The 25639-nt window shown below is 34.5% G+C and overlaps 1 protein-coding gene across 1 annotated transcript; it reads left to right on the top strand.

The window, feature by feature from the left end:
- The first annotated feature begins 425 nt into the window (after nt 1-425).
- On the top strand, nt 426-25221 carry LOC140450106 (venom allergen 3-like). The gene is made up of 5 exons (XM_072543539.1): nt 426-567; nt 11000-11161; nt 12732-12813; nt 18978-19128; nt 24924-25221. The coding sequence occupies exons 2-5, from the start codon at nt 11039-11041 to the stop codon at nt 25159-25161; spliced, it is 594 nt and encodes a 197-aa protein (XP_072399640.1). The 5' UTR covers nt 426-567; nt 11000-11038; the 3' UTR covers nt 25162-25221.
- The last annotated feature ends 418 nt before the right edge of the window (nt 25222-25639 follow it).

Raw genomic sequence — 25639 nt, 5'->3', positions numbered from 1 at the left:
ATTGCAATTTTATGCGTTTCTCGAGTAATATAAGGTATCGGTTTCTGTCGAAAGGTATCCTGAGTTAGGCCACCATGTTTCGCTTACACCTAATATAATTATATTCATTCTTCTCATTTTTTGAAAGATGTTATGCATTTCACCGACTAATCTACCTTGTTGTTCAGGTTATTAAAATATCTTTGATATCTAAAAGAATGTAGCAGTTCATAAATAAAAATAAATAACGACAATTGAATATTTTACAATATGTAAATTATTTTTTTATTAGACTCAAACCTAGTGCTTTATAATTATTACCAATTTAGTATTATAATGATAGTCAATAATAATGCCAATAATGCTAAGAGCCCAATTTAAGGGCATACCTAGAGTATTGATAAGCAGATGATCAGGTATATAAAAACAACGAATTCTAAGCATTACACAAGCAGTCGAAGGTTTGGGAAACGCAACAATGAATGCAAGCGCTAAATTTCTGTTATTGTTTTTGATTCTTCACACGGTGAAGACAGATTATTGTTCGTTCAAATGTAAGAAAGGCATACACACGGTGTGTGGGATGTGGTAAGTACTAGTATTTGTTTATTTGTTTTATCATTTTTATTCATAAAAGTAAATGAAGACATTATTTTCTTTGGAATTTTTATTTACTCTTATTTCACTATATTATTTAGTTAGCTTGTTATACAGTGTGTCTTAAGTCATAGACATGGCAAGATTTATTTATTGTGGGTTCCAATGCTGAAAATCGCGCCCCGCATATATTTTTTTTTGATTCCAATACTGATATTCTTCTTCTTCTTCTTCTTCGTGCACCTAGGATTACTCCTGTTTGTCTGCCTCTTATTCTGTTTCAGTCGTTGTTGACTGAACATTATCTTTCCACCTTTTTGTTCGCTAATCTACCTGGTCCCATTCGGTTTACATGTTCGTTCTAGTTTTTTTTTCTTATTTTTATCCACCTGTTAATATTTTGAATTTTGCATTGTTCGCGTATACTTCTGTTGGTTTATCTGTCTCTTAATGATATGCCCGCTATTGATCTTAATACTTTCATTTCGATATTGTTGATTTATTGTTTCGTCTTTCTTGTATCGATCCTTGTCTCCGCTGCATATGTTAGGATTGGTCTTACTGTTGTCTTGTATACTTTCATTTTGCTTTCCGTGGCCAACCACTTACTCTTGCCGCTTTTGATGGTTGCCTTGTGGTCTCTGTTCTTATATCCCTGTCACTAGTAATCTCTACTCCTAGGTAATTGAATTTCATTATTTGTTCTACAATTTTGCCGTCTATTTCTAGTTTGCATCTACGCGGATCTTTACTCATCACTATACATTTAGTTTTTTCTACTGATATTCTCATATTAAAATTGTTTGTTGTGATATTAAAGGTGTGGAGCTACCTTTGTAGGTCATCTTCGTTATCAGCAATTAGTACTGCATCATCGGCATAGCATAGTATCGTGATTTTATGCGCTCCCATGTGGTATCCGTGTCGTTTTCTTACTTCGTGAATTATTTGATTCATCACCATATTGAATAACAATGGGCTGAGCGAGTCTCCTTGGTGGATTCCTCCTTTTAGTTCCATGCATTCTGTTACCCCTGTTGGCATTATAACTCTGGTCTTGTTGTTCTTGTTAATTTTATTAATTGTCCTTATTATCTGATGGTCTATTTGTTTTTTATATTTTTATCACCAGAAACTGTAGAAATTTTAGCGATATAAGACCGATTAAACTGTTGTATCTATCGCTGGTGCGAACAAAACTAAAATATTGTAGCTTAATTTGGTATCCCATTTATAAATGTTATATGTATATATATACTGTCTTTTTGTGACTATGCCAAAGCTTTTGATTGTGTAGGGGGGCTAGGGGGTCAAAAGTGAGGGATGTTAGACAAAAAGTTGCAAAATGGAAATGGAGATTTGCCGGACACAATATAAGACAAAAAGAAGACCGATGGAATAAAATTCTTATAAGTTGGAGACCGTGGGAATATAAACTAGGCGTAGGAAGGCCCCAAATGAGATGGTCAGATGATATCAAGAAGCACGTGGGCTCTAGGTGGATGACTGTAGCGACAGACAGAGAAGAATGGAAAAGGATTGGGTAGGCCTATGTCCAAAGATGGACCGAAGAAGGCTAATTATATAGATTAAGCATATTGTAGCCATTAATTTTTTCTTGCTGGTTGTTGATCACAATAGGTTGGTTGTTTCTGGTGACTAATCGCATGTCTTTGATTTTGTTTATTTTTATATCAATTCTTCTTTGTAAGGCATTTCCTTACGGTAACAACGAAGAAAGGAATTGGTTCAAAAAATCTAGGGAAGTGTTTAGCAATTGTTAGATTTATCATCCCTACCATTTTATCTAACTAGACGCAAGCAACAACTGCCACACTGGCTTAAACAATTTTTAAATATTTAACCTTTTGAATGTATTGAAATATGTTTGTTATTAAACAGTACAAATTTATTTTTATCTTTTTTTCGTATTTAATAAATTTATGCAGAAATTAGTCTTTGTGATTGCATTTCTGGGTCCTTGACAGCTGTAATATCCGCTCATTATAAAATCATTAGCATCACCCGGTAGATAACAACGTTGCCGAGTATTTTAGAATAACAAACACAAAATTAAAGATTGAATAATAATGTAAAAGAGAGATAACACGCTAGAGAATTACTATAACACAAGTTTTACTGTTCGGCGTAATAGCTTTTATGAATCATATATTTTGTTTATCTTGAACTTTAGACGTAATAGTGCAGTGATAGTATGTGTTTTAATTTAATAGTTTAACCCTTAACTACCATGGCCAAAAATAGTAACATTTGTACCATGGCAGGGTCAAATTTGACCCCCTATTGTTTTTTGTATCAAAAAATATTCTTTTTTTAACTTGTTTTATTTTAAATTATTTTGTTTATAGCTACTTTTACATTTATATAAAAATAAACGAATTTGGTTAATTAGATATAACTTTATTTAAAAAAAACTTTTGTATTCAGTCAAATTAACATAGCTACGCACTTTCTCGAATTATAACAAAAATAATAACAATGTGCAGTTTTTTTATATCCAATGGTGAAATCTAGATATCCTAGCTCCTACCTAAAATAAAAAAAATCGATTTAGATTTCGTATCTCAAAAATGACAAGCATGATTTTACCTTAATTGTCAACACAGCTTATGCATAACGTCTATATGCGGGAATGATTTTTGCAAATAAAATCTCGACATTTATCGCACGATGAGCTTTCTTTCTTTTGGTTTTTGGAATATGGACATATTTTACACCTTCCCCTCTTTTTTCGTCGTTGTGGCTCTGGATTTGCGGCAGGCATTGGTTTCTGAAGTCCGGAAACTTTAAAAATGACACTACGAATTTCTCTCGGTAAACAAGTTTGCTGAGCTCTACGAGTTAAATGGGCCTTAATAAGTTCTTGACCTAAAGTGGTTAGAAACAATCTTCTTTCCATTATTTGATTTTGCTGAACTCCATTAAAAATTACGTTAGCATTTAATCCTGCAATGTCTAAAATGCGAAACCATTTTACTTGAGGCCATCTACGAGTTCTTCTGCCAGTTTTATAGCATGCACATTTCTTATCCAATGAATCCACCCCACCTTTTGTCTCGTTGTAAAAATTTATAATCTCTGACTTTCCATTAACCATTGTATTGGAATGATGCATAGTTGACACTAACAACACTGTACGATTTTTCTTAGGAACAAAAGATACAAGGCTCTCGCTTCTTGTAAAACCAAATAAGGCAGAATTAGGTGGCCTGTTTTTTTGGGGTTGAAATTCAGCAGGAACCTCTCTTTTATTTCTTTTTAGAGTTCCAACATATGAAATTTTATGGCTTCTCAGTTCTTTTATGAGCGCAATGGACGAAAACCAATTATCTGCTGTTATGTTTCTATTTGTACCAGAAATTGGTGGAATAAGTGTCAAAACATCTAGAGTGGGGATGGATAACTTTTTTGGATTTGCTCTGCGTGTATCTTTTCCAGTATATATAAAACCATTTAGCAAATAATGTGTCTTAGAGTCTACTAAACACTGCATTTTCAGACCGTATTTGTCTGGCTTATTTTTAAGATACATCCTGAATTGGCACCTTCCTCTAAATGCAATAAGCATTTCATCTATTGTGAGATATTCACCACAGCTATAATTGGACTGGCAATTAATTATAAACATATTAAAAATATTGGATATGGCTGCCAGTTTATCTCCGTGCGCAATACGTTCTTGTCTAGTAGCTGGGTCGTCAAAACAAAGGCTTCCAAGCAAAAAATAAAATCGGTTTAGTGACATGGTTGCTCGAAATATATCACGGCCAGTACCATTCGTAGCAAATAAAGACCTTAAATCTTCATTATTGGATTTAAATACCCCAGCTAAATATAATAAGCCTAAGAAGGCCTTTAATTCAATTATGTCAAGATGATTAGTATATTGACACGATAAATTGTGTAAATTATATTTAGCCATATTAGTTATTCGTTCATTGGTTTTCTCAAGAATTTCTTGCAATATATCGTGGCTAATAATACATTCCCAAGCATCAACTGGTTTCTCTGGCATACTAGCTCGAGCTTTTCCAATAACACCAGGTAAATGACTAATTAAATTATGCTTATGTGTACGAGAAAAGGTGGGAGAAGTTTTAGACCACTTGTACCTATTTTTGCCATAAAACACATCCCTTGAGTCAGCTATATTACTTTCTTCACCCGAATATTCACTACCAGTTTCGGAATTATTAATTTGCCAATTTTTTTTGTCATCATCGTCCCATTCCTCTTCACTGTCTGTTTCGTGATCACTGTGTTCACTAGCCTGGTCTAAAAACTCACTGTCACTATCTAGTCCATTGTCCATAATTTTTTGTTCCTCCTCTTCAAGTTCTTTCTGTGTCAGAGGACGTTTATTGCGACTACACCCCGCCATTTCAAACTACTCGTTAATTGCACTAGAAACACTTATACCATAAGCGGGTCAAAATTGCCCCTTAGCGTGCCTAACTCTGCAGTAGTAACAGATAAACTAACGGAATTTTCGTAGATCGATAAATCACCTACCGGTCGAAGATTAGCAGAAAGCGCGCAATGCTCAATCTATGTTTCGGTAGCGAAACTTGGCATTTAAAACGCGGGGGGTCAATTTTGACCCCGCCATGGTACTTAAGGGTTAATAAAGGGTGATTCAGTTAGAGGTACTTTTTTTGGTGGGGGATTTGATTGGAGGTCGTGCATAAATACTGTCAAACTGACATTTCGTTTTTGTTCAGTATTGTTTGACATTTCATGATGGAAAGACTTAGCCCGGCATAGCGTCTAGAAATTATTAAGTTGTATTTTTATTGGAAGTTCTGTGAGGAATGTGTTTCGTGCGCTTAGAGCAATTTATGGTCCACATAGTCGGCCTACCGAACGTACGTAAGTACAGAATTAGTAAGTTTGAAACCCAGTTTTCATTATTGGATAACACTCGACCAAATAGACCACATTCTAGATAGTCTACTCCAAAATAATGAAGAATTGATTCGTTGCCATTCTCAACAGCTTGGTTTGTCATATGCAACAACTTGGCGTAGTTTACGTAAGGATCTTGGTGTAAAAGCATACAAAATTCAATTAGTCCAAGAACTAAAGCCGACCAACCTTCCGAGTCGTCACCGTTTCAGTCAATGGGCTCTTGATAAGCTTTTAGAAGATCCACTGTTTTCGAGAAACATTTTGTTTTCAGATGAGGCCCATGTTTGGCTTAATTGGTACGTTAATAAACAAAATGCCGTATTTGGGGTGATGAACAATCCAAAGAGGTTCAAGAGTTGCCATTACACCCTGAAAAAACAACTGTTTGGTGTGGTTTATGGGCTAGTGGAATCGTTGGTCCATATTTCTTTAAAACAGAGACCGACCAGAATGTGAATGGAGACCGTTATCGTGCCATGATTACGGACTATTTGGTACCTGAAATTGAAGCTCGTGGTCTCGGCAATATTTGGTTCCAACAAGATGTTCCCACTTGCCATATAGCTCGTGAAAGCATGGTACTGCGAGAACGATTCGGTGAACAAATTGTTTCACGCTTTGGACCAGTGGGTTGGCTGTCTAGACCCTGTGACATCTTACTTCTAGACTCTTTCTTTTGGGGCTACCTAAAGTCCCAAGTCTACATAAACCGGATACAATTGAGGCATGGGAGGCCAATATTACTCGAGTCTCTGGTGAAATACCAATCGAAATGCTGGAAAGAGTCATCGAGAATTGGAACTTCAAAATGAACCAACTTAATCGTAGTCATGGCCAACATTTAAAAGAAATTATCTTTAAGAAGTAATTGTAAAGAATGGTTCTTTTGTATGATAATAAATATTTTCAAATAAAATTTATTTTTTTCCTTGTTTTTTCTTGTTGAAAAAAGTACCTCTAAATGAATCACTTTTATAAAAAAAAGTATATTTATGTTTGTAAATGTAATGTATTCCTCTCTAGGACTGTTGGACATAACATAAAGCTACTTACGATAGGTTTTATTAGTTTATTAAGCTTTATAAGTATTGTATAAATTAACATTATTTCAGTTCACATGTAGTCCATAACCTGAGTCTCTTGTCATGTGTGGTTGTCATGTCACTGCTGTCACTTGAGGTTCCGTTTGCCAAGTGCAACGTTGCCAAGTATATCCGTACATGAAAACCATACAGAACACGTCCCCTTTAATAAAAACAAAATAAACAAAAAGTAATTCACATAATATATCATAAGTACATAACTAACAAAACAATAATTCACAAATATTTCAATAGGTAAATCTATCAGGAGGGCGAATGACTCTACCACTTCTGGAGGTTTTCAAACCAGGTGAAGTACTGTATGATGTAGAAGGTACATTAATGTCATTGATGGGTGATGTTCTATTAGATGTTGAAGGTACATCAATATCTTTGATAGTCTTATTTGTTTGACAGTGTCTTGTATCATCAGGTACATCTGGACAAAGAACTGTTCTCATATTTCCCATACTTGTCCTTCCAGTAGTCACAATATCATTTTCATGACTAGTTTTCACATATGCTTGCTCACAATTTGCATTTGCATGTTGCTGTGCTTCTGACCGTACAGGTCTAAGATAGTGTCTATTACGTCTATAATCAGTATCATTTACTTTAACCATGTAATCCCTTGATCCTTTCTTTGCCACAACCACTCCAGGGTTCCATTTCCTTTTCTTTTCTTGAAGTAAAATTTGTTGTCCTGATTTTAATTCTGGTAACCTATTTGTTCCTTTGTCATAATAGTGTTTTTGTTTTCTTTGATTTTCTCTCAGTTGTGTAAAATATCTTTTATTAGAATGTCTGGGCTTTAGAAATTCCATACTGACTGGTAAGTTGGTTCTGAAATTTCTTCCAGTTAGCAACACACAAGGAGCAGGTAAATTTTGTTTTGGAGTTGTATTATAATCTAATACAGCTAGAAATGGATCTTTCTTAGTTTGTACAGATTTTAAAAACAAGTTTTTTATTGTTTGTATTGTTCTTTCCACCATGCTATTGCTACGAGGATATTGTGGAATTGATGTTGTTACTTCAATATTATATATACGGACAAAATTTAAAAATTCATGAGAGCTGAATGGAGGACCATTATCAAAAAATATTTCACAAGGCAGTCCATTAATACCAAACATATTTTTGTAATTGTGTTACAACACTGCTAGCCGTTTTGTTCATTACTTTATTAACAATTGCAAACTTCGAAAAATAATCAACCACAACTAAAAAATCTTGTGAGGCTACTGTCATGAAATCAATACCAATTTTTTGCCAAGGTATTTCAGGTACATCATGTGATTTTAATGGCTCCCTATTGTTGCTCTTATAGCTCATTTGACAAGTCAGACAGTTCAGAACAATGTTTTCTATATCCTTCATCAATCCCACCGCTGCCACCATGTAACGTATTCCTCTCTAGGACTGTTGGACATAACATAAAGCTACTTACGATAGGTTTTATTAGTTTATTAAGCTTTATAAGTATTGTATAAATTAACATTATTTCAGTTCACATGTAGTCCATAACCAGAGTCTCTTGTCATGTGTGGTTGTCATGTCACTGCTGTCACTTGAGGTTCCGTTTGCCAAGTGCAACGTTGCCAAGTATATCCGTACATGAAAACCATACATAACAGTAAACACAGTAAATTTCTTTAGTTCTCCCATTAATAACCATTTCAGATGTCGATTTTGCTTAGTTCATGCATCTCTTTAGATATTTTATATTTTCTGCCACTGTTTCCATTTACTAGACTGTTTTCCGCTTAATTTTCGAATAATTCAAAAACTCTGTAGGACAGTTGACTACGTCATCCTGATTTATACCTGTGTCAACTGATTTGAATGAACACAACTTTCCTGGAAGAAAATTCCGAGTAGTATATTCAACCGAATATTCATATAAAATTTCATAAAAATCGGTCAAGCCGTTTCGTTTAACTCTGTTACACTAATTTCGCTATTAAAAAATAGGGGTTGGTGATAGAAGGGTGAAAATTAAAGGTTGTATGTATTGTTTAATGTCAAAATTTATTTTTTATTTTCATAACAGCATTTTTACTATCTGAACAAATTGCAAATGATTCTGATGTAACTTTCATAATACTTATATATAGAAGAGCTTCTAATATGGGGAATAATTCTGCAGTATATATTTTAAATTTTTTCTTTTAAGGTTATTATGTGAATCAATTACAGCGCAACCTACTTGTTTGTTGTTCTTTGATGCATTCGTAAAGATATATCGACATATGGGAAGATACTTTTCTAAATTTCCTTAAATATGTATTGTCTAATCATTGGGTCAAATTTTGAGTAGTTCTGGACAAAAACACAGTTAAATGGATGGATTTTATCCATATCTGGAGAGTGTATTTCTTCTATTACGTTATGTATTACATGGTATGACTTGTAATAGTTAAACTTTTTTTCGACTTCCAATATCTATGGACAAGACCAGATGTAAACGGTATATTGATTTTTGGACGTTTTTTGGAACTTAAATTAGCTATAAAATTGGAAACTAGAATCTTTCGGCGATATTTAAGTGAAGTTTACCGCTCCTAGCCTTAGACACTTATTTACTAAATTGTAAAAGAAACAACCATACTCCAGTACCGACCGAATGTAGTATTTCTACAACAGGATTGCTGCATTTGGATCTGATCCCCATTTTGTTCCACACACTGACCGTAAGATGTCAATTCCTTTTTCTGTTTTCTTGATTAGATAATCTATGTGATTTTTCCAAGTCATTTTTTTATCCAGATACATTCCTAGGTACTTTGCGGATGCTCGTACGCTATATTTTGTTGTCTCTGATGTTATTTCGGTTGCAAGGTTTTTACACTCAGGTGCAAAAAAATCGATCCATGGGTATTATTTGCTGAAAAAAGAAAACGTTTGAAGATATTAGTTTTAAATCAGGTATATATGTAAAAGTATATGTTAGATTAAAATAATTTTTACAGATTATCCAAAAAAATCATTTGTTTATAGAGACATACGCCAAAACTCAAAAATACAAGAATATTCAAAACTTTCTGAAGTTAAGAAAAGCATTGATAATAAATCAATATCTAGTGTTTCCCCCTCGGGCCCTTACAACAGCCTGTACACATCTAGATATTGAGGTAATTAACCTCTGGATATCAAATTGATCCAATTGGTCCCATATTTCTTGTAGAGCCGCTGTAAGTTCAGCCAAGTTGTTTGGACGGGGTACTCGTGCTCGAAGACGTCTTCCCATCATATCCCATAGATGTTCTATGGGATTGAGATCGGGACTGCAAGCTGGCCAGTTCATACGGACAATTCCCACCTCCTCTATATATTGGTTGACGATTCTAGCACGGTGAGGACGCGCGTTGTCGTCCATAAAAATAAAATTAGGTCCAATAAAAGGAGCAAGAGGTACCACATGCTGATCTAAAATACTTGTTATGTATCTTGCAGCAGTCATAGAACCTCTATTTACAATAACTAAATCAGTATGGGCTTCTGAACTGATACCAGCCCAAACCATAACGGAGCCCCCCGATAACTTATTCTTTCCGCAATATTACAATGAAAATATCGCTCTCCGTGTCTTCTCCAAACCCTTTCTCGGCCGTTTGGTGACCTAAGACAAAATCTGGACTCATCTGAGAACAATACATTGCTCCAATCTGCATCACTCCAGTTTTCATGTTCTCTTGCAAAAGCAAGGCGAGCTCTGCGATGTTCTATGGATAGTATTGGAGATAGGGCTGGCCTTCTGGATAATAAATTACCTTCTACAAGTCGTCGACGAACTGTCCATCTGCTTACATCCAAATTTCTCACTTCGCTCAGACGATTTGCCAGTTCAACTGAAGTTAGATGCCGATTTCTCAAACATGATGAGACCAGAAATCGATCATCTCTTTCGGATGTTACCCTTCTACGGCCTGATCCTGGTCTTCTTGTGAAATTACCGGTGTCGCTAAAACGCCGAACTGCTCTTTGAACCGAAGATCGGCTAACACTTAACATTTCATCTGCATAATATTGGCTACGACCATCTTGAACTAATGTCACCGCCCTTGCAGCATCTGTAGGAAGGATAATTAAATAAAAATATAACACGTTTTGAAAATAAAATCACTACACTAGTATGGTTGTTGAATTAAAAACAACATTCAATAAATATCTACTTGCTTCAGACCCTTTTTGACAAAAACCGGAAATACCAATTTGTTTTAAGAAATATAAAAAGCAATATTAAAAATATTATTTTATTTCTCATATACGAGGGTACATCTAAATTTACATACGTAATTTAATGTCTCTAAAATTATCCAACTTCAAATAAATAAGAAATAAGGAATGGATCGATTTTTTTGCAACTGAGTGTATTACTGATATATTTGTTTGTTATTAAATGATTATAGAACTGCGGACCAGGTCCAAAGTGCAAAAACTTCAAAGTAATGCAATTTGATGATGAAGATAGACAACTGGTTATAGACGTTCACAACCAATTAAGAAACAGAGTTGCTACTGGACAGGAAACGATAGGGCCTCAACCTTCAGCAACGAATATGCAAGCAATGGTAAGTAATTCTTCTTTTTGCAATAAATATTTTTTTTTGTCATGAGTAACAATGATTTTAGTTGTATCAACATCCTAATTATGTACTTAAGTCACTCAAAGTGGACTCGTAAACTATTTGACTTTAGCAAAATCTTTCTAGATTATTTCCAGGGCAAAACACAATGGTTCTACACAAAAGTGAAGAAACAGTTCAACTGTTCCAATTGCAAACCACATAAATATTTTAAGATATGAAGGTCTCTTGATATACTTAAGAATCTTATATCTGTAGAGGTATCAATCTGTTGAATGTTACATGAATGTAAAAGCTGTGAACTAAATTACAAAACCAGAGAAAGGACGATGAGGTGTAGGGTGCTTCTTGATAGGATGTGTCGATTTTTATATACCGAAATAAGCAACAAATGCCTAAACATCGATGAGGAGGAAGAAAAAAAAGAACACGATTATAAATGCACTGTAAGTCCTTTAAAATGGATCTACATCTCGTTAAAAATAGGCAACAGATCTATCAACTGAATATGTTCAAATGTGATAGAATAGTGCCTATATTATCTCGCCACCAGAGTCAAGGTTGTTTATGTTGTCTTCTTCCAGCTGGGGCTTTTTCTCATACAGACCGTAATATTCTTTCATCACAATGTCTGCTGATATGTTGAACTGGACTATCCACCTGAATTAAAAAAGGCCGCGAAAATCAGACAAAGTAAAGAAAGGGCTCAGTCAATTTTCAATGAAAGTTTGTGAGAAGGTACAACAGAAGAAGACTTTTACCTATAATAAAGTAGCAGATGAGCTAATTACGGAATTTAGGAATTCAACAAATAATAACAACAAAGATCTATGATAGACTATATTCTGTCGAATAGAGAGTCACATCACTCTCAAATCTTGGACATAAGAGCACAGGCCGTTATCTCTACCGCCTTGCTCCAGACTGGTGCCGCGTAGAGGACGATTGACTGTACAACACCGTGTAAGACCCTCCTCCTTTCGGATACTAACATCAGCAGAAATAGGAAGCGATCATAAATTGGTATTGTGCAAAATCCGAATGAAAACACATATATGTGATAACAATACACCAGAATACATCACAAAGATAAAAGTCGAAAGCTTACAGGATGATTCTAAAAGATACCTATTCCAAAAAAGAATAACCGAAAAAAGCAGAAACACATATATCACAGAAAGTGATGGAATCGAAGAAAAACATCGAATTGTTCAACTCGTTATACCAGGTAAAGTATTTGGCAGAAGAGGACCGGGACGCCGTCGTATCTCGTGGTTGAAAAACCTCCGACAATGGTTTGGGATGACCTCCGCGGAGCTGCTTCGCAAACCAGTCAACAAATCCATAATAGCCTTGATGATCGCCAACATCCGGACCGGATAAGGCACTGAAGAAGAAAAAGTAGTCGTTGGAGATCCACGTTTTGTTGTGTCCTTTCTTGTGTTGAAACGTTGTTGATTTTATTAGTAGGCTGCATTGTTTGATATGCTAGTATTTTTGTGTCCTCTTTTTATATTTTATGAAGTTACATAAAAATAATTAAAAATTTTTTTAGAGCTACAATAAGGAACTGGAATATATAGCACAGTGCCATACTAACGAATGTGTATATCATCATGACACATGCAGAAGTACATGTAAGTAACCACTTAATTTCTTTTTTAATAGTATATTGTTTTCCTGAATTTTAAGACGTTATGCGTTGTGTGGAAATATTTTTTCAGTCTAGGAAAAGTTTTCTGTTTTCAAATTCTAGCCAGATTTTATCTAAATCCAAAAAAGACCAGAAGATTGGGTACATTTGTTTTTCTAAGAATGTTTTACCATTCGTTAGTTGCTCCTTCAAATGAGCAACTTTAGATTTCAGAATATCTTTTTCCTTGTGGGAAATCGATTTCTTAAAGACCTATCATCATAGTCGCTAACTTCTTAGCAAATGTGTTGTAGTTCATCAATAAGCTTCAAAAGCTCGAATAGTCTGGTCAATGATACTTCTCCTTTGGTCGCGGTCATCTGTTACATGTACTGCCTCAGTAAACTGCTTGTTGAGAAGCTTTTTCGTGATGTCTATCGCTGTGGAGATCTTCCGCTTTGGCGTTGACCTTAGGCTTTCCTTGCTCCACCAACCGCTTCGATGAATATGACCAAACTTTAAAATTCTTAAGTAAACAGTACTAGAGAGCCGCTGATTGAGTTTGATTTTTATCTAGAACCTAGATGTTCGTACAGCTAGCTGTCCATGGAATTCGAAGCAGACCTATATATTAGCAGACCCATATCTACTGTTGTTTCTAGTGGTACTTTGTGATGGGTTTCTGATTGTCGATCTAGGTAACCTTGGCACCTTATTCTTAGGTTCTTCTTTCCTTAGAGGATCGGTTTCTACAATTATTCTGCAAATGTCCATTCTTATGCAATTAAAATATCTTCTGTGATCATTTTGAGTTTTTGGGACGGGATGATAATTTTGGATAAAAAAGTTGTTGGTTATCTGGGGTAGTGACTTCCTCATCTTCTCGGAATCCCATTTTTTTTTAATTGTGGGCGATATCTGGAAATACTTTTCACCACTTCATATTCCTGGGATAAAATTATTGCTCCAGTTAGCGTTGATGTTGTAATCGGAGAGCTTGTTGCATTTCAATATCCTATAGTTCATATATGAATGACTGTATACCAATTTGTTTCAGAAAATCTTACAACTTTAAAGGGTTTTAATTTGTTTTGTATCGACAAAGAGTCTTCCATGAGATATTTGTAGCCTATAAGACTAAGCTCTGAAGATGGCATATTACATGCCGAAAGTACTCAGCTGATTTTGTAACCATAATATTTTGCCTACCATAGGGGTATTACTATTAGGGGTAGAAGATGGGGAATAGAAATTCTTGGGGCGAAGATAGGGTAAGCAAAATAAACGCTACTTGTGCGAACGGGCACTCAGGGGTTAGTTGGAGAGCTGGGGTCGTGGATAAGTAAAAGACAAGGGGGGTTTGGATTGAGGCAACTACAGAAAATGAAATAAAGGGTCATAAATCTCTTGGGACAAACAGAATGAAAATAAACCGGAAACACCTCAAGAAATTTAATATAGGGCGCCACTTGAGGTGCCTAATTATACCTATTACAACCAGCTAGTTGTAACTGGAGATATAATTATTAAACATAAAAAACATATCTTTTTCTTATAAAACTCAAAAAAGGGTTAGTTAAAAAAAATAAACAAATGTTAAGAAACAAAATTTAACATTTATTTTTGTGTCGCCACAAACAGTTACAAAATAGACAATATAAAAACACTATATTAATAGTAACAATTAAAAAAAAAATAAGTACAGAAAAAACTTACATGTCATCCGTTTACAAACTCCAGGAGTTAAAGATACTACATAAACTTACAAAATTTAAATGTAAGCTAACTTTTCTTTAAAAAAAACAAAACAAATCAAAAATGCTAAAACGGGCTGTCATAAATTAACATTAAATTTAAAAAAAACTGAACAAATAAAATGACAGCTAAAAGTCAAACCATAAAATTTACTACTTTAAATATTAAAAATTTTTTTATCCTGTATAAATTTCAAACAAAAGTTACCTTAATTCACCAAATAACACTTTGAATGTTCAGGAACCATAACTGCAACTAACTGGGGGTAGACCTGGGCTCCACTCTCTGCGTAACGAACACACGAACAAATCCATCTCCAAACTGCCAAAAAGCCTTGGATGACAAACAGGGAGAAACAAAACGAGGATGGAAACGACGATTCTTCCAATCCTCACTCAAAACATTAATTGAAGCATTAACTGCCACAAAACTACTTTTCACTGCTACATATTTCCATAAAAAGGGACCAAAAACAGAAAACCACAAATTCGATGGATGAATTTGGACATAACGCCGGAAATCACCGCTCTTCACCGCGGCTCCAACGAAAGTGACGAAATTATCTCTAAAAATTGCTCGCATAAGTTAGAACAAACAAAGCACTTAGCGTATAAACTAAACACAACGGAAAATAAGACGTGAATTAATTTGAAAACGCAATATAGGGCGGTTTGAACAAAGAAATACTGAAGAATTTGCGCCTGTGACATAAATAAACAATAAAACAATTTATTATCGACGGCGGCGACCTAAAAAGAACCAAAAAAATTATTTGGGTTTTAAATTGAAGGATACGAACTAAGAAACATTAAAAAAATTCTTCGTTATTATAATGCATATATAAGGGGATTTCAATTAACACATATACGAGGGGATTCCAATAAATTTCAAATGCTACAATTAGTATAGCTACAAGATTTATAATAACTGGCTCGATCATTTTATCAGTAATATTGTCCAGCTTCCACATTTTTTCCACTTCTTTAATAGTGTGATTTACTGCCTTTTCCCAGTTTTCAGGTTTTACATTATTTACGGCCTCCAAAAACAACTGTTTAACATCATGAATTTTAATTAATATTTAAATGGGAATAAGCCACAATTAAAGGTTAAAATACATTTATTGACGTTTCAATTTCCACTTCGGAAATCGTTCTCAAAATACACAAAAACCACAAGGTTCCAAAATCAAGAAATCTTGTTCTGCAACAAAATACAAAAAGGTTTGTATTTTGAGAACGATTTCCGAAGTGGAAATTGAAACGTCAATAAATGTATTTTAACCTTTAATTGTGGCTTATTCCCATTTAAATATTAATTAATTTAAAATGCCACAAGAAAATAGCTTCAGAACAATATCATGAATTTTAAAAGTGGTATTTCTTCTTGAAACTTCACTCTTTATCTGTGCCCATACCAGTTCAATCGGGTTTAATTCACAATGATATGGTGGGGATCTAAGTACTGTCATTCCACGATTTTTGGCAATTTCATCAATTTCGTATTTTTTAAATTTTTCTTTATGAAGGGCACACAACGAATAAAGTTCCTTTCTTATAGATCCGGGATGGTACGTAATATTTTTTGAACTCAGCCAATTCTGCAAGTCTTTTTTTAACCACTTGGTTGTGGGCAGTCCTTCTATAAGTCTGGAGTGATAACTTGCATTATCCATTACTATTATACAGTTCTTAGGAAGAAGATCTATCATTTGTTCGAACCATTCTTGAAAGACATCAGCGTTCATGTCTTAATGGTAGTCACCGGTACGAGTTGATTCAAAAGTTAATAAACCACCTTCAACAAAACCGTCTGAACTGCCAATGTGTACTATTATCAGCCTGCGTCCCTTTCCTGATGGTGGGTTTAAACCAGTAGATAAGTTATTTACAAAAGCGTGCCTTTGACTTGTAACAGTTTCATCCTGCCAAAATTTATTTGGTGTATGACCCTCGTTGATCCATGTTTCATCAAGATAAAATATTTTTCTTTTTTGGTTTCTCATTTCCTTTATGGTTCTTAGAAAATGTCTTCTCCATATGACAATATCGCTTCTTTCTAATAAAATAGACTTTCTGGGATTCTTTTTACAGCGGAAGCCTATTTCTTTTAAAAGTTTCCATAACGTACTTCGACTCATTTCTGGGTAATCCTTATCATCTCGAACTGAGACAAGAACTTTATCCAATGTTGGAAATTCTTGTTTAAAGAAGAATTCATGCACTTTCCGTCGAAGTCCTTCTTTAAAATGATATTCTATTTGAAATTTTGGTTTCCCTGTAGCATTACGTGGCATTTGAAAACTACCACATTTCTCTTCTTTAATAACTCTGTAAATCGTAGATTTCCCAACACCAAGTGTACTGCTAACTAACTCAACGGTCTCATCAACACTTTCACATAAACGTTTGTCTGTAAATGATTTAAAACAATTAAATATTAATGTTTTTTCATTAACTGTTAGAGTACCAATTTTTCGGCGTTTACACGGCACTTCCAAATTTTCCATAACACTAGTATACACAATAAACTGCACCTTGCAACTGAAGTACCTACTTTTAGTGAACTGTTAAGAATTTTGAATACGCCACTTGGACCTTCCTACAAAATGGAAAAACCCACTATCACATTTTCTATGGAATAAGTTTAGAAGGTAATTATCTAGTCAATTACTGTCGTAGATTCCTGGAATTAAAGAATTAAATGTTTGATTGTTGAAACCCTTACTTCGTGGAATGCACTCATTTCAGATAAAATAAAACGTTTCATTTTATCTAAAGAATTAAACTTTATTTTGCAAATAGGTAAGTACTTATTAAACTTTTATTGGTTATATATAACCAATAAAATAAACATCTTACATTTCTTGCAAATTCATTAGTACCTGTTAACCTCCATCACTCCGACACTGGCAACCTTATTTAGGGATTAGTAAACCTCACAACTATTGTATTCTATTCTGCTCCAACCTTTATACCTGGTGGTCATACTCAATTTAAAATTGTTTTCCTATATACTTCTGTAAACTTGTTGACAAATATCTGTTTTTCATTGAGTCACCCGTATCAACAGTTTAGGGATTTGCATACATAATTTATTGTTTTATTACTCTCTCATACATAAAAATACACTATAGTAGAATGGCAGAGGATAGAATAGTACGAATAGCACGAGATAAGTCACTAAAAGGACGAAGAAGTATTGGCAGACCAAGAAAAAGATGGTGCGACAATTTAAACAATTTAGAAGGCTAATATTGAAGAAGAAACAGGCTTCAAAGCCTACATACAAAAAGGAAGAAGAAGAAGAAGAAGAGGCAGTGAAAGAGGATAGTGTAATCTATATACAGTATGGGGATAAAGTCTTACTCCGCTCTATCAACTCGTTTATTCTAAACGTAAAGATCATTCGGGTAAGTCTATTTTTAAAAGCGTTCTAATAATTTTGATATGTAAGTTTTGGGTGCTTCGTTGAACTTCAATAAAGCGACAGCCACGTCCCAAATTTTTCAAATACCAAAGGAAGACATGTAAAACTTTATTTGGAAGCTTATTAAAATCTGATTCCAATATTTATTAACTGATTAAATCTGATCGGTCGTCTGATACTTCTTTTGCCAATTGGTGACTTATTTTTTGCTATGCTGTGAACACGGGTCTCGTCCATTCTGCTTATGTGGTTATTCTATTCTTTTTTTCTATTTTGTGTCCATTCATTTATACACTGTACGTTACATTTTCTTATAATGTCTTCACTTCTCTAGCGATTTCTCTCTCAGCGTATTTCCCATAATTCTTCTCAGTACTCTCATCTCTGTCGTTTCCAGTAGCCTTAGCGTTGTGACTGTATCGGGTCTTGTTCCTGAGGCATAGGTCATTATTGGGCTTTATAAATTCTTGACTTCATCTCAGTGTTAATGCGTCTGTTTCGCCATACAGCGTTATTAAGGCATCTTGCCAGTCTATTTGCTTTTTGTACTTGATCTCTCACTTCTTTGTCCAGGCCTCCATAGCTGGACAGTGTAATTCCCAGGTATTCTATTTCCATTATTTGTTCAATACTGATAAAATCAATTTCTATTTTATATCTGGTTGGTTCTCTGCTGCCTACTATTGTTTTAGTTTGCTGAAATGAGATTGTCATATTAAATTCTTTTGCTCTTATGTTAAATCTGGGGACCAGCTTTTGCATACCATCTTTATTTTGGGCTATCAATGTTGCGTCGTCTGCGTAACAGAGTTTTTATTTCTTTGTTTCATATTCTGTATCTTCTTACTTTGTTTACGCTTTTGATGATTTCATCCATGATTAAATGGAAAAGCATGGGACTCTATGAATCCCCTTGTCTTAGGGAAAATAGTATAAATTAACTGTTTTTTTGTCTATTATATGTCATTCATTAATTTATTTTAGCTCAATGGTCATGGGTCGGCCAAAGTATCATGCTCCAACAATACAAAGGAACGACTATTGATACAAAACGAATGATAAATTCAACAATATATGGTTGGTACAGCGAAGTTGCTAAATACGAGCCAGCGTGGGTTTCCAAATTTGACACCCAGTAAGTGTTTATAAATTTTTTTCGATAAAAAAAAATTTTGTGAAATGTGGAGATAAAATGCAGTGGAAATAAGAACATTCAAAAAAAAACAAAAAATGTTATTAAAAATCCTTTTATAAAGGATTTTTATATACGTATAACTCGCCATGTTACCAAATCCACTGGTAACTTTAACCCTTTCCGACACGAATTTTTTAAAACGATATGTAATTTTTTTTAAGTTTTAGCGATTATTAGAAATATTTTTCTACAATTTTTAAGCTCCTCAGGAAATGTGTCAAATTTGACATTCTGAAGTTACGTCATGTACACTGCAGTGTACACAATGATTAACAGACATATATCAATATGAAATGATTTTTATTTATAAGACTGTAATTGACAAAAACTATTTATTTGGTATGAAAATCTGTAACACAGTTTTGATTTCGAGCAATACATAATGATACTTGACATTTTGTGCAACGAATATACGTTCTTGATCCACAGTTGCTTCCTTTACAACGAGCGATTTTGTCACAGAAAGTCGGTAAATGGCCAAAGTTATCATAACGAATATCTTCAATCGGACGCACTTGTTTACCAGAAGGACCTGCTGCGTTACCTACAGGAGAACTACCTTGAGGATGTAGAGGAATATTTGAAACTGGTCTCCCCCGTTTTTTGCTGGGTATTTTTCCTGCCAAAATAAGTGCCTCAGCAACGTGTTGTCGAAAATGTATAAGGTCCATGACATTTTTTTGCGGTATTTTCAGCTCCTCCGATTGCTTTCTATATTCCAACCAGCTGTTGGTGACAGCCATGTCAACAGCATGTGACATTAATCGAACAGTCCATTTCTTTGTTCTGATAAACGATCTGTACAAAGAAATAAGAAAATCGCACTTATCAACACCTCCCATCCCATTGTTATAAAGAGAAACTACTTTGGGGCGTGTCACTTCAATATACTCTTTTATCTTCTTATCCCATCTTCGACATATATCAGAAGAACTTACTCCAACGAAATTGGAACCCAGAGTAACAACTCCGCTATCAATCCACTTGGTTAGTACAACACCAGATTTTCTGCAGATAACGTTCTCGACGAAACCCCTGGTAAGTTTCTTTTTATTCTCTTGGCACATAGTAAAAGGTGGTTTAGAAAAGCGGTCCAACCGAATTGTACCAGCGGCATATATTGGTTTCTTTGACAACCATTGAAATAACCAATAAAAACTGAAATGATTGTCAAAATAAAGTTGTGCTCCTGGAGGTATTTGCTCGGATAGGTGCATTACTACAGCCGGAGACTGGCCAAACAACATATACTCTGCCTTCAGTTCTGTATTTGCACCTTGGTAGACGATGAAATCATATATTGTTCCACTTATCCCACATAATAGGAATAATTTTATACCCCATCTCGTCGGCTTATTTTTAATGTATTGTTTAATATTCACAGCACCCTTAAAAGGAACCATTTGTTCATCGATACTATATACCTCCTCCGGTTCCAACTGCCTGCATCTTTTTCTTATGGTATTGAAAAGGGGGCGTACTTTCCACAGTCGGTCTTCCGGCTGTTGATCTTCGTTGGAAGTGAAATGCATCGTATTTCGTAGTTTGAAAAATCTGTTTACTTGCATATTTTCAGATATTAGAGGAACTGCAAATTTTTGTTCCCAGTACATTCGGACTCTCGGATAATTCAAATTACACATTATTAACAGAATTCCAAAAAATGTCTTGACTTCTGCAGTGTTTGTAGCGGGAAAGTTTGGCACAGAGCTAACAACAGCATATAAGTTTGTTTTTTCTACGCAGATATTGAGGAGCTCATCCGTGAAATACTGGTAAAAAATTTCTACTGGACTGGGTAAACTTATCACTTCTTGTTTCTTACTTTTATAAAACTGAATATTTTTTGACATTTCATAGATCCCCTTTGTCCAACTGATCTGTTCTTTTTCAATTAAATTTTGTGACTTCAGGTATTCGCTTGCAAATTCGTGTGCTGTCTGACATGTGTGTATTTCTTGCATTGGCGTGTCTTGAATATCATATGATTCGGACACAATTTCAATCAGCGCAGCTTCTTCTGGTTCCTCACATATATCGCCTTCCACCAATTCATTCTCATCTACAAACAACAGTACTCTAATATCACACAATTTTGCTAAAGAAAAAGGAATAAAAAACTAAGAAGAGTCCCACTTACCCCTACACAGCATATCACGATCTTCAAAGTAATTATCCTCTTCCATATCTAGTTCCTCTAAATCGGAATTATCTCCATTGATGATTTCATAAAGTTCCTTCTCAGTTAACGGTTTTTTCCAGTACCGTCTGTCAGTCATCATGTACACTGTAAAGTACATATTTGTAAACCTTCATGCTATCAAAATATTAGAAGTTTTCTAAGAAACCAATAATTCATAACTTACCTGACATTACAATAGACTCGAGAAAAATATAACAGTTTGATAAACACGCAAAAAACACCAGAAACACTTATAACTAATTTGAGGTTATACGTCAACGTGATATTCACTGTACTAAGAATGGCCACTTTACACAAAATAGTAGAAGGTAAACGTTTTGATGTGATGCGTCGATTTTATATGCAATTTGTCATACGACACTTCAGTGTGCCGCATGACTTACAGAGAATTGATTCGGAAATAGCCCATTACTAGCATTTGAAGTATATGTACACTACAGTGTACGCCGTGTCGGAAAGGGTTAACATCTTAGATTTTATCACAACATAATGTAAACTAAATTTATAAAACAAATTTTAACGGATTTTTACCCACATATTTAGTGGCTCAATACATGTATACCCACCTAGCGCACTGATGATGGAACATGGATTCCGAAAACGTTTTGTGATATAGCCCGATTGGGTCTTTTAAATTATATATCTTTTATAAAGGATTTTTAATAAAATTTTTTTGTTATATATGGTATACAGCCAAACTACAGGAACTTAGATTTCTTGTGGATATTAAAAAAAACGTATGTCCAATTATAATTATACTTAAAAAACTCTCAAATAGGAGACCATATTCTATGGTCTCCTTTGGGATTGTCATTATAACATTCTTTCCCGTTTTTAAGTTTGCATATTTTCTCTTTCACTTCTGTATAATTCAATTTTTCTCTTCATCATCTTATTCTGTATTCGTTATTGTTTCTCTTTCTTCTTCTCTATCAGTTTTTTTGATATATTTCTTCCATTTTTTATTAGCTGTCCGGTTTCGGTTACCTGGTTTTCAGTATTGGTACAATGGTTTTGTTTATTTCATCTCGTTCATAATTTCTTCTACTTTTTGATTTTTTTTCGGTTTAAATAATTTCTTTGTCTTTTGCATTTGATCTCTATATTTTTCTCGTTCCTATTCTTTGCTTGTGCTTAACCATTTCAATCTTGTTTTATTCTTTTCTTCCACCGCTAATTTCCACTCATCGTCAAACCAATTATTTCTTCTTTTATTTTGCGTTTTGTCAACCACTTTCTCTGCTGCATTGTTTATTTCTTGTTTGATTTTTTCCACTGTTCTCCATTTGTTGTTCTTTGAACTGCATCTCTGTATTTACTTTTTGTACAAATCTTCTTACTTCTTTCTCTTTCAATTTATCTATGCCCGATTTTCACTTTGCTTTTCGCTTTTCATTCTTCGTTGTTTTCATTTTATATTTTGTGATCAGTAGCATATGGTCCGAATCGATGTTGGCTCCTCTGTAAGATCTAACGTCATTTATTTATCGATTGTTTGTGTCTTTTTAATCAGTATATGGTCTATTTGATTGCCCTTCAGACTTTCTGGTCTCATCCATGTTATTTTTTGTATCTGTAATACAGCCGGGAAAGACCGCTGTCACCACTGTAATAAACGCTGTTAATATTTTAACATATACGTCTATAATGTTAAGGGAGACTTAACTCTGCGAGCGGATACAAGGCTTACTGGTCCAACTAGTCCGAACGGTCGTGATTCCGCCCTCGCGGATTTACAAGTGGGTAGGAAAAAATTGGATAAGGGGATGAAGGACGTTTAGATGCAGGCCCTCTAAAGACTAACAGGTTATTGGCTTACGTTAGAAGCTGGAGAGATGTACAAAGCGAAAAAGTGTGTTTTCTTCTAGTCTCTACCTGAAACGGGCCGGGAAAGAACAAAATCCAATTGTCAAACTTACTATATATTAATAAATCGTAAATCTACAACTAATACAACAAGATATTCGAGATAGCTAATTATTGTTTTATTTTGCGAAGGGAGACGAGAAGAGACTTTACCAAAGAGTATAAAAGGCGGACAATCTACTATTATTTGTTTGTCCCCATTGGTTAGTATTTATGTTTAGTTACCTTAGCGTATTTAGGCCAAAGTTAAAGAATACGCCTTTTAGTCCGAACTGGAACTCAGGTACAGTCTGAATGAACTCTGGGAGCACTGTACGCTATCACGATTTTGAGAGAGACGAAAATTCGGTACTTATACTCTCTACCTTCCCGTCGGATACGATGCCGCGCTAACTGAGCTGATTCACACCGGGACGACTGACCGATTAACACCTCCTAGGTCGCCTAGCACTCACTACCCCGGTCGCCCGAACACTACTGCCGGTTGACCAACTTTTTTCCTTTTTATGTCTATGTTTTTCTTGCTATGTTGACTTATTACATACCGGGCTAACTGATTAGATTGCGTTTGGGGGGTGGGGTTGTTTTCCTTGGGTATGTGGCTGATACATTACATTACATATCTCTTTGTGTTTATATGCTACTTATGTCCATGTTTAATGCAGCTTGTAAGTTATTACATAGGCTTTCTCCATTATTGTTTGTTGTCTCATGTATTGAGACATATACATGTTGTCTGATGTATATTTGACCGACATAACTAACCTCGTCATCAATGGCTGGTTTACTATATTTGCACGCCACACCACAATTTTATGGCAAAACAAGGACTCTAAGGTACTGAATAAGATTATAAATAGTGATATGCTAAAAATCTTAGAGTGGTGCAAAGCTAATCATTTGATATTTAATTTTTCCAAAACCAAATTAATTTCTTTAAGAATGATTTAAACAACATTACTCTGGGCAATGAAGGCATTTGTTTTGATACCGTAAACACATTTTTAGGTCTCTATATTGATAACAAACTTAAATTTGAGCAATACACTGTATGTTTAAACAGAAAGATATCATCGGGATGTTTTGCGGTCAATCAGTTATCCCCCGTTTAGATTTCAAGATTGCAAATAGTATTTATGTGGCCCTGATTGAATCTAATTTGAGATACGGTATTGTCTTTTGTGGTAGCTGTTCTCTTCATCATTTCCCCAGATTCCCCTTATATCACTCGTCTAAATTATGTTATTCCACTTCCAATTACCTCTTCTACATTAATTAAAAAATCAGTTATTTACACTGGTAAGAAAATGTTTAATCACCTACCACTCGATATAAGATCCTCAAGCAATATTTTTGAATTCCGAAGAGCAATCAAGAAGTTTTTATTATCTAAATGTTACTACAATATACAGGACTTTTTGACGACAGTTGCGCTAATTGATATTTTTTTTAATTATGGAAATTATATAATTAGTATTTTAATGTATCTTGTGCCTTGTTTATACAATACCATGTTGTGTTTTATAAATTTAAACTCATTTTAAAAACAATAAATTTCTCCTTCTCTCTCTTTTTCTCTTTGCCGCTTATAACTACAACCTAAGTTCATCCATTTATTAACTAAGGTATGATAACTATAACTATAGTAACTATTCTATTGTTTTAGTGGAAGAAATGTCGGGCATTATACACAAATAGTATGGGCTACCACCAACCACGTTGGCTGCAGTCTTACTTTCTACGACGATGATGGTTGGGATACTTATTACATGGCATGTAACTATGGACCAGGAGGTAACATTGGCTCAACGCCATTGTATGAGCAAGGAGCACCTGCTTCAAACTGTGGAGGGTTGCCAGGAAATGCGAAATATCCTGGACTTTGTGGACCTGATAGTCTCTAGAAAGTTTAGTAAATTGTACATAGATAATCTTTACTATAAGTTCTGAAGAATTAAAAAATAAAAAATATACTAAATACTTATTTTTGTTTTATTTTCACGCTAAATTAGGAAAACATGAATTCTAAGATGTAATTAGTAGGTTCAAACTGCGAATAAGAAACGAAAGAGGAGCCAGATTCCTATTTCATCAATGTATATATAGAAATCAACTGCGGATAGTAAAAAAAAAAAAGAATATTAGAAACTATAGCTCAGTAACTATAGTAGTAGATAGATGCCGCTCATGTCGGCACAGTGGTAGGTGTGTGGGAATCACTCCGGTGTTATATATTATTGAATTAAAAAGTCTTAGTACTATTTTTATGTTACCATCCTCTATTAGTTTCAGCAATTCAGTTGTGTATCATCTGGACCAAAAATCTTTTCTAATTTTAGAATTATTTATAGCGTGTTCTACCTCGCTTTTCATGATTTCTGG

Source organism: Diabrotica undecimpunctata, chromosome 9 (assembly GCF_040954645.1).
Source record: "Diabrotica undecimpunctata isolate CICGRU chromosome 9, icDiaUnde3, whole genome shotgun sequence".
In the NCBI taxonomy this organism is placed as follows: Eukaryota; Metazoa; Arthropoda; class Insecta; order Coleoptera; family Chrysomelidae; genus Diabrotica; species Diabrotica undecimpunctata.
The sequence above is the reverse complement of the archived record's forward strand: the minus strand, read 5'-3'. Positions and strand labels throughout refer to the sequence as shown.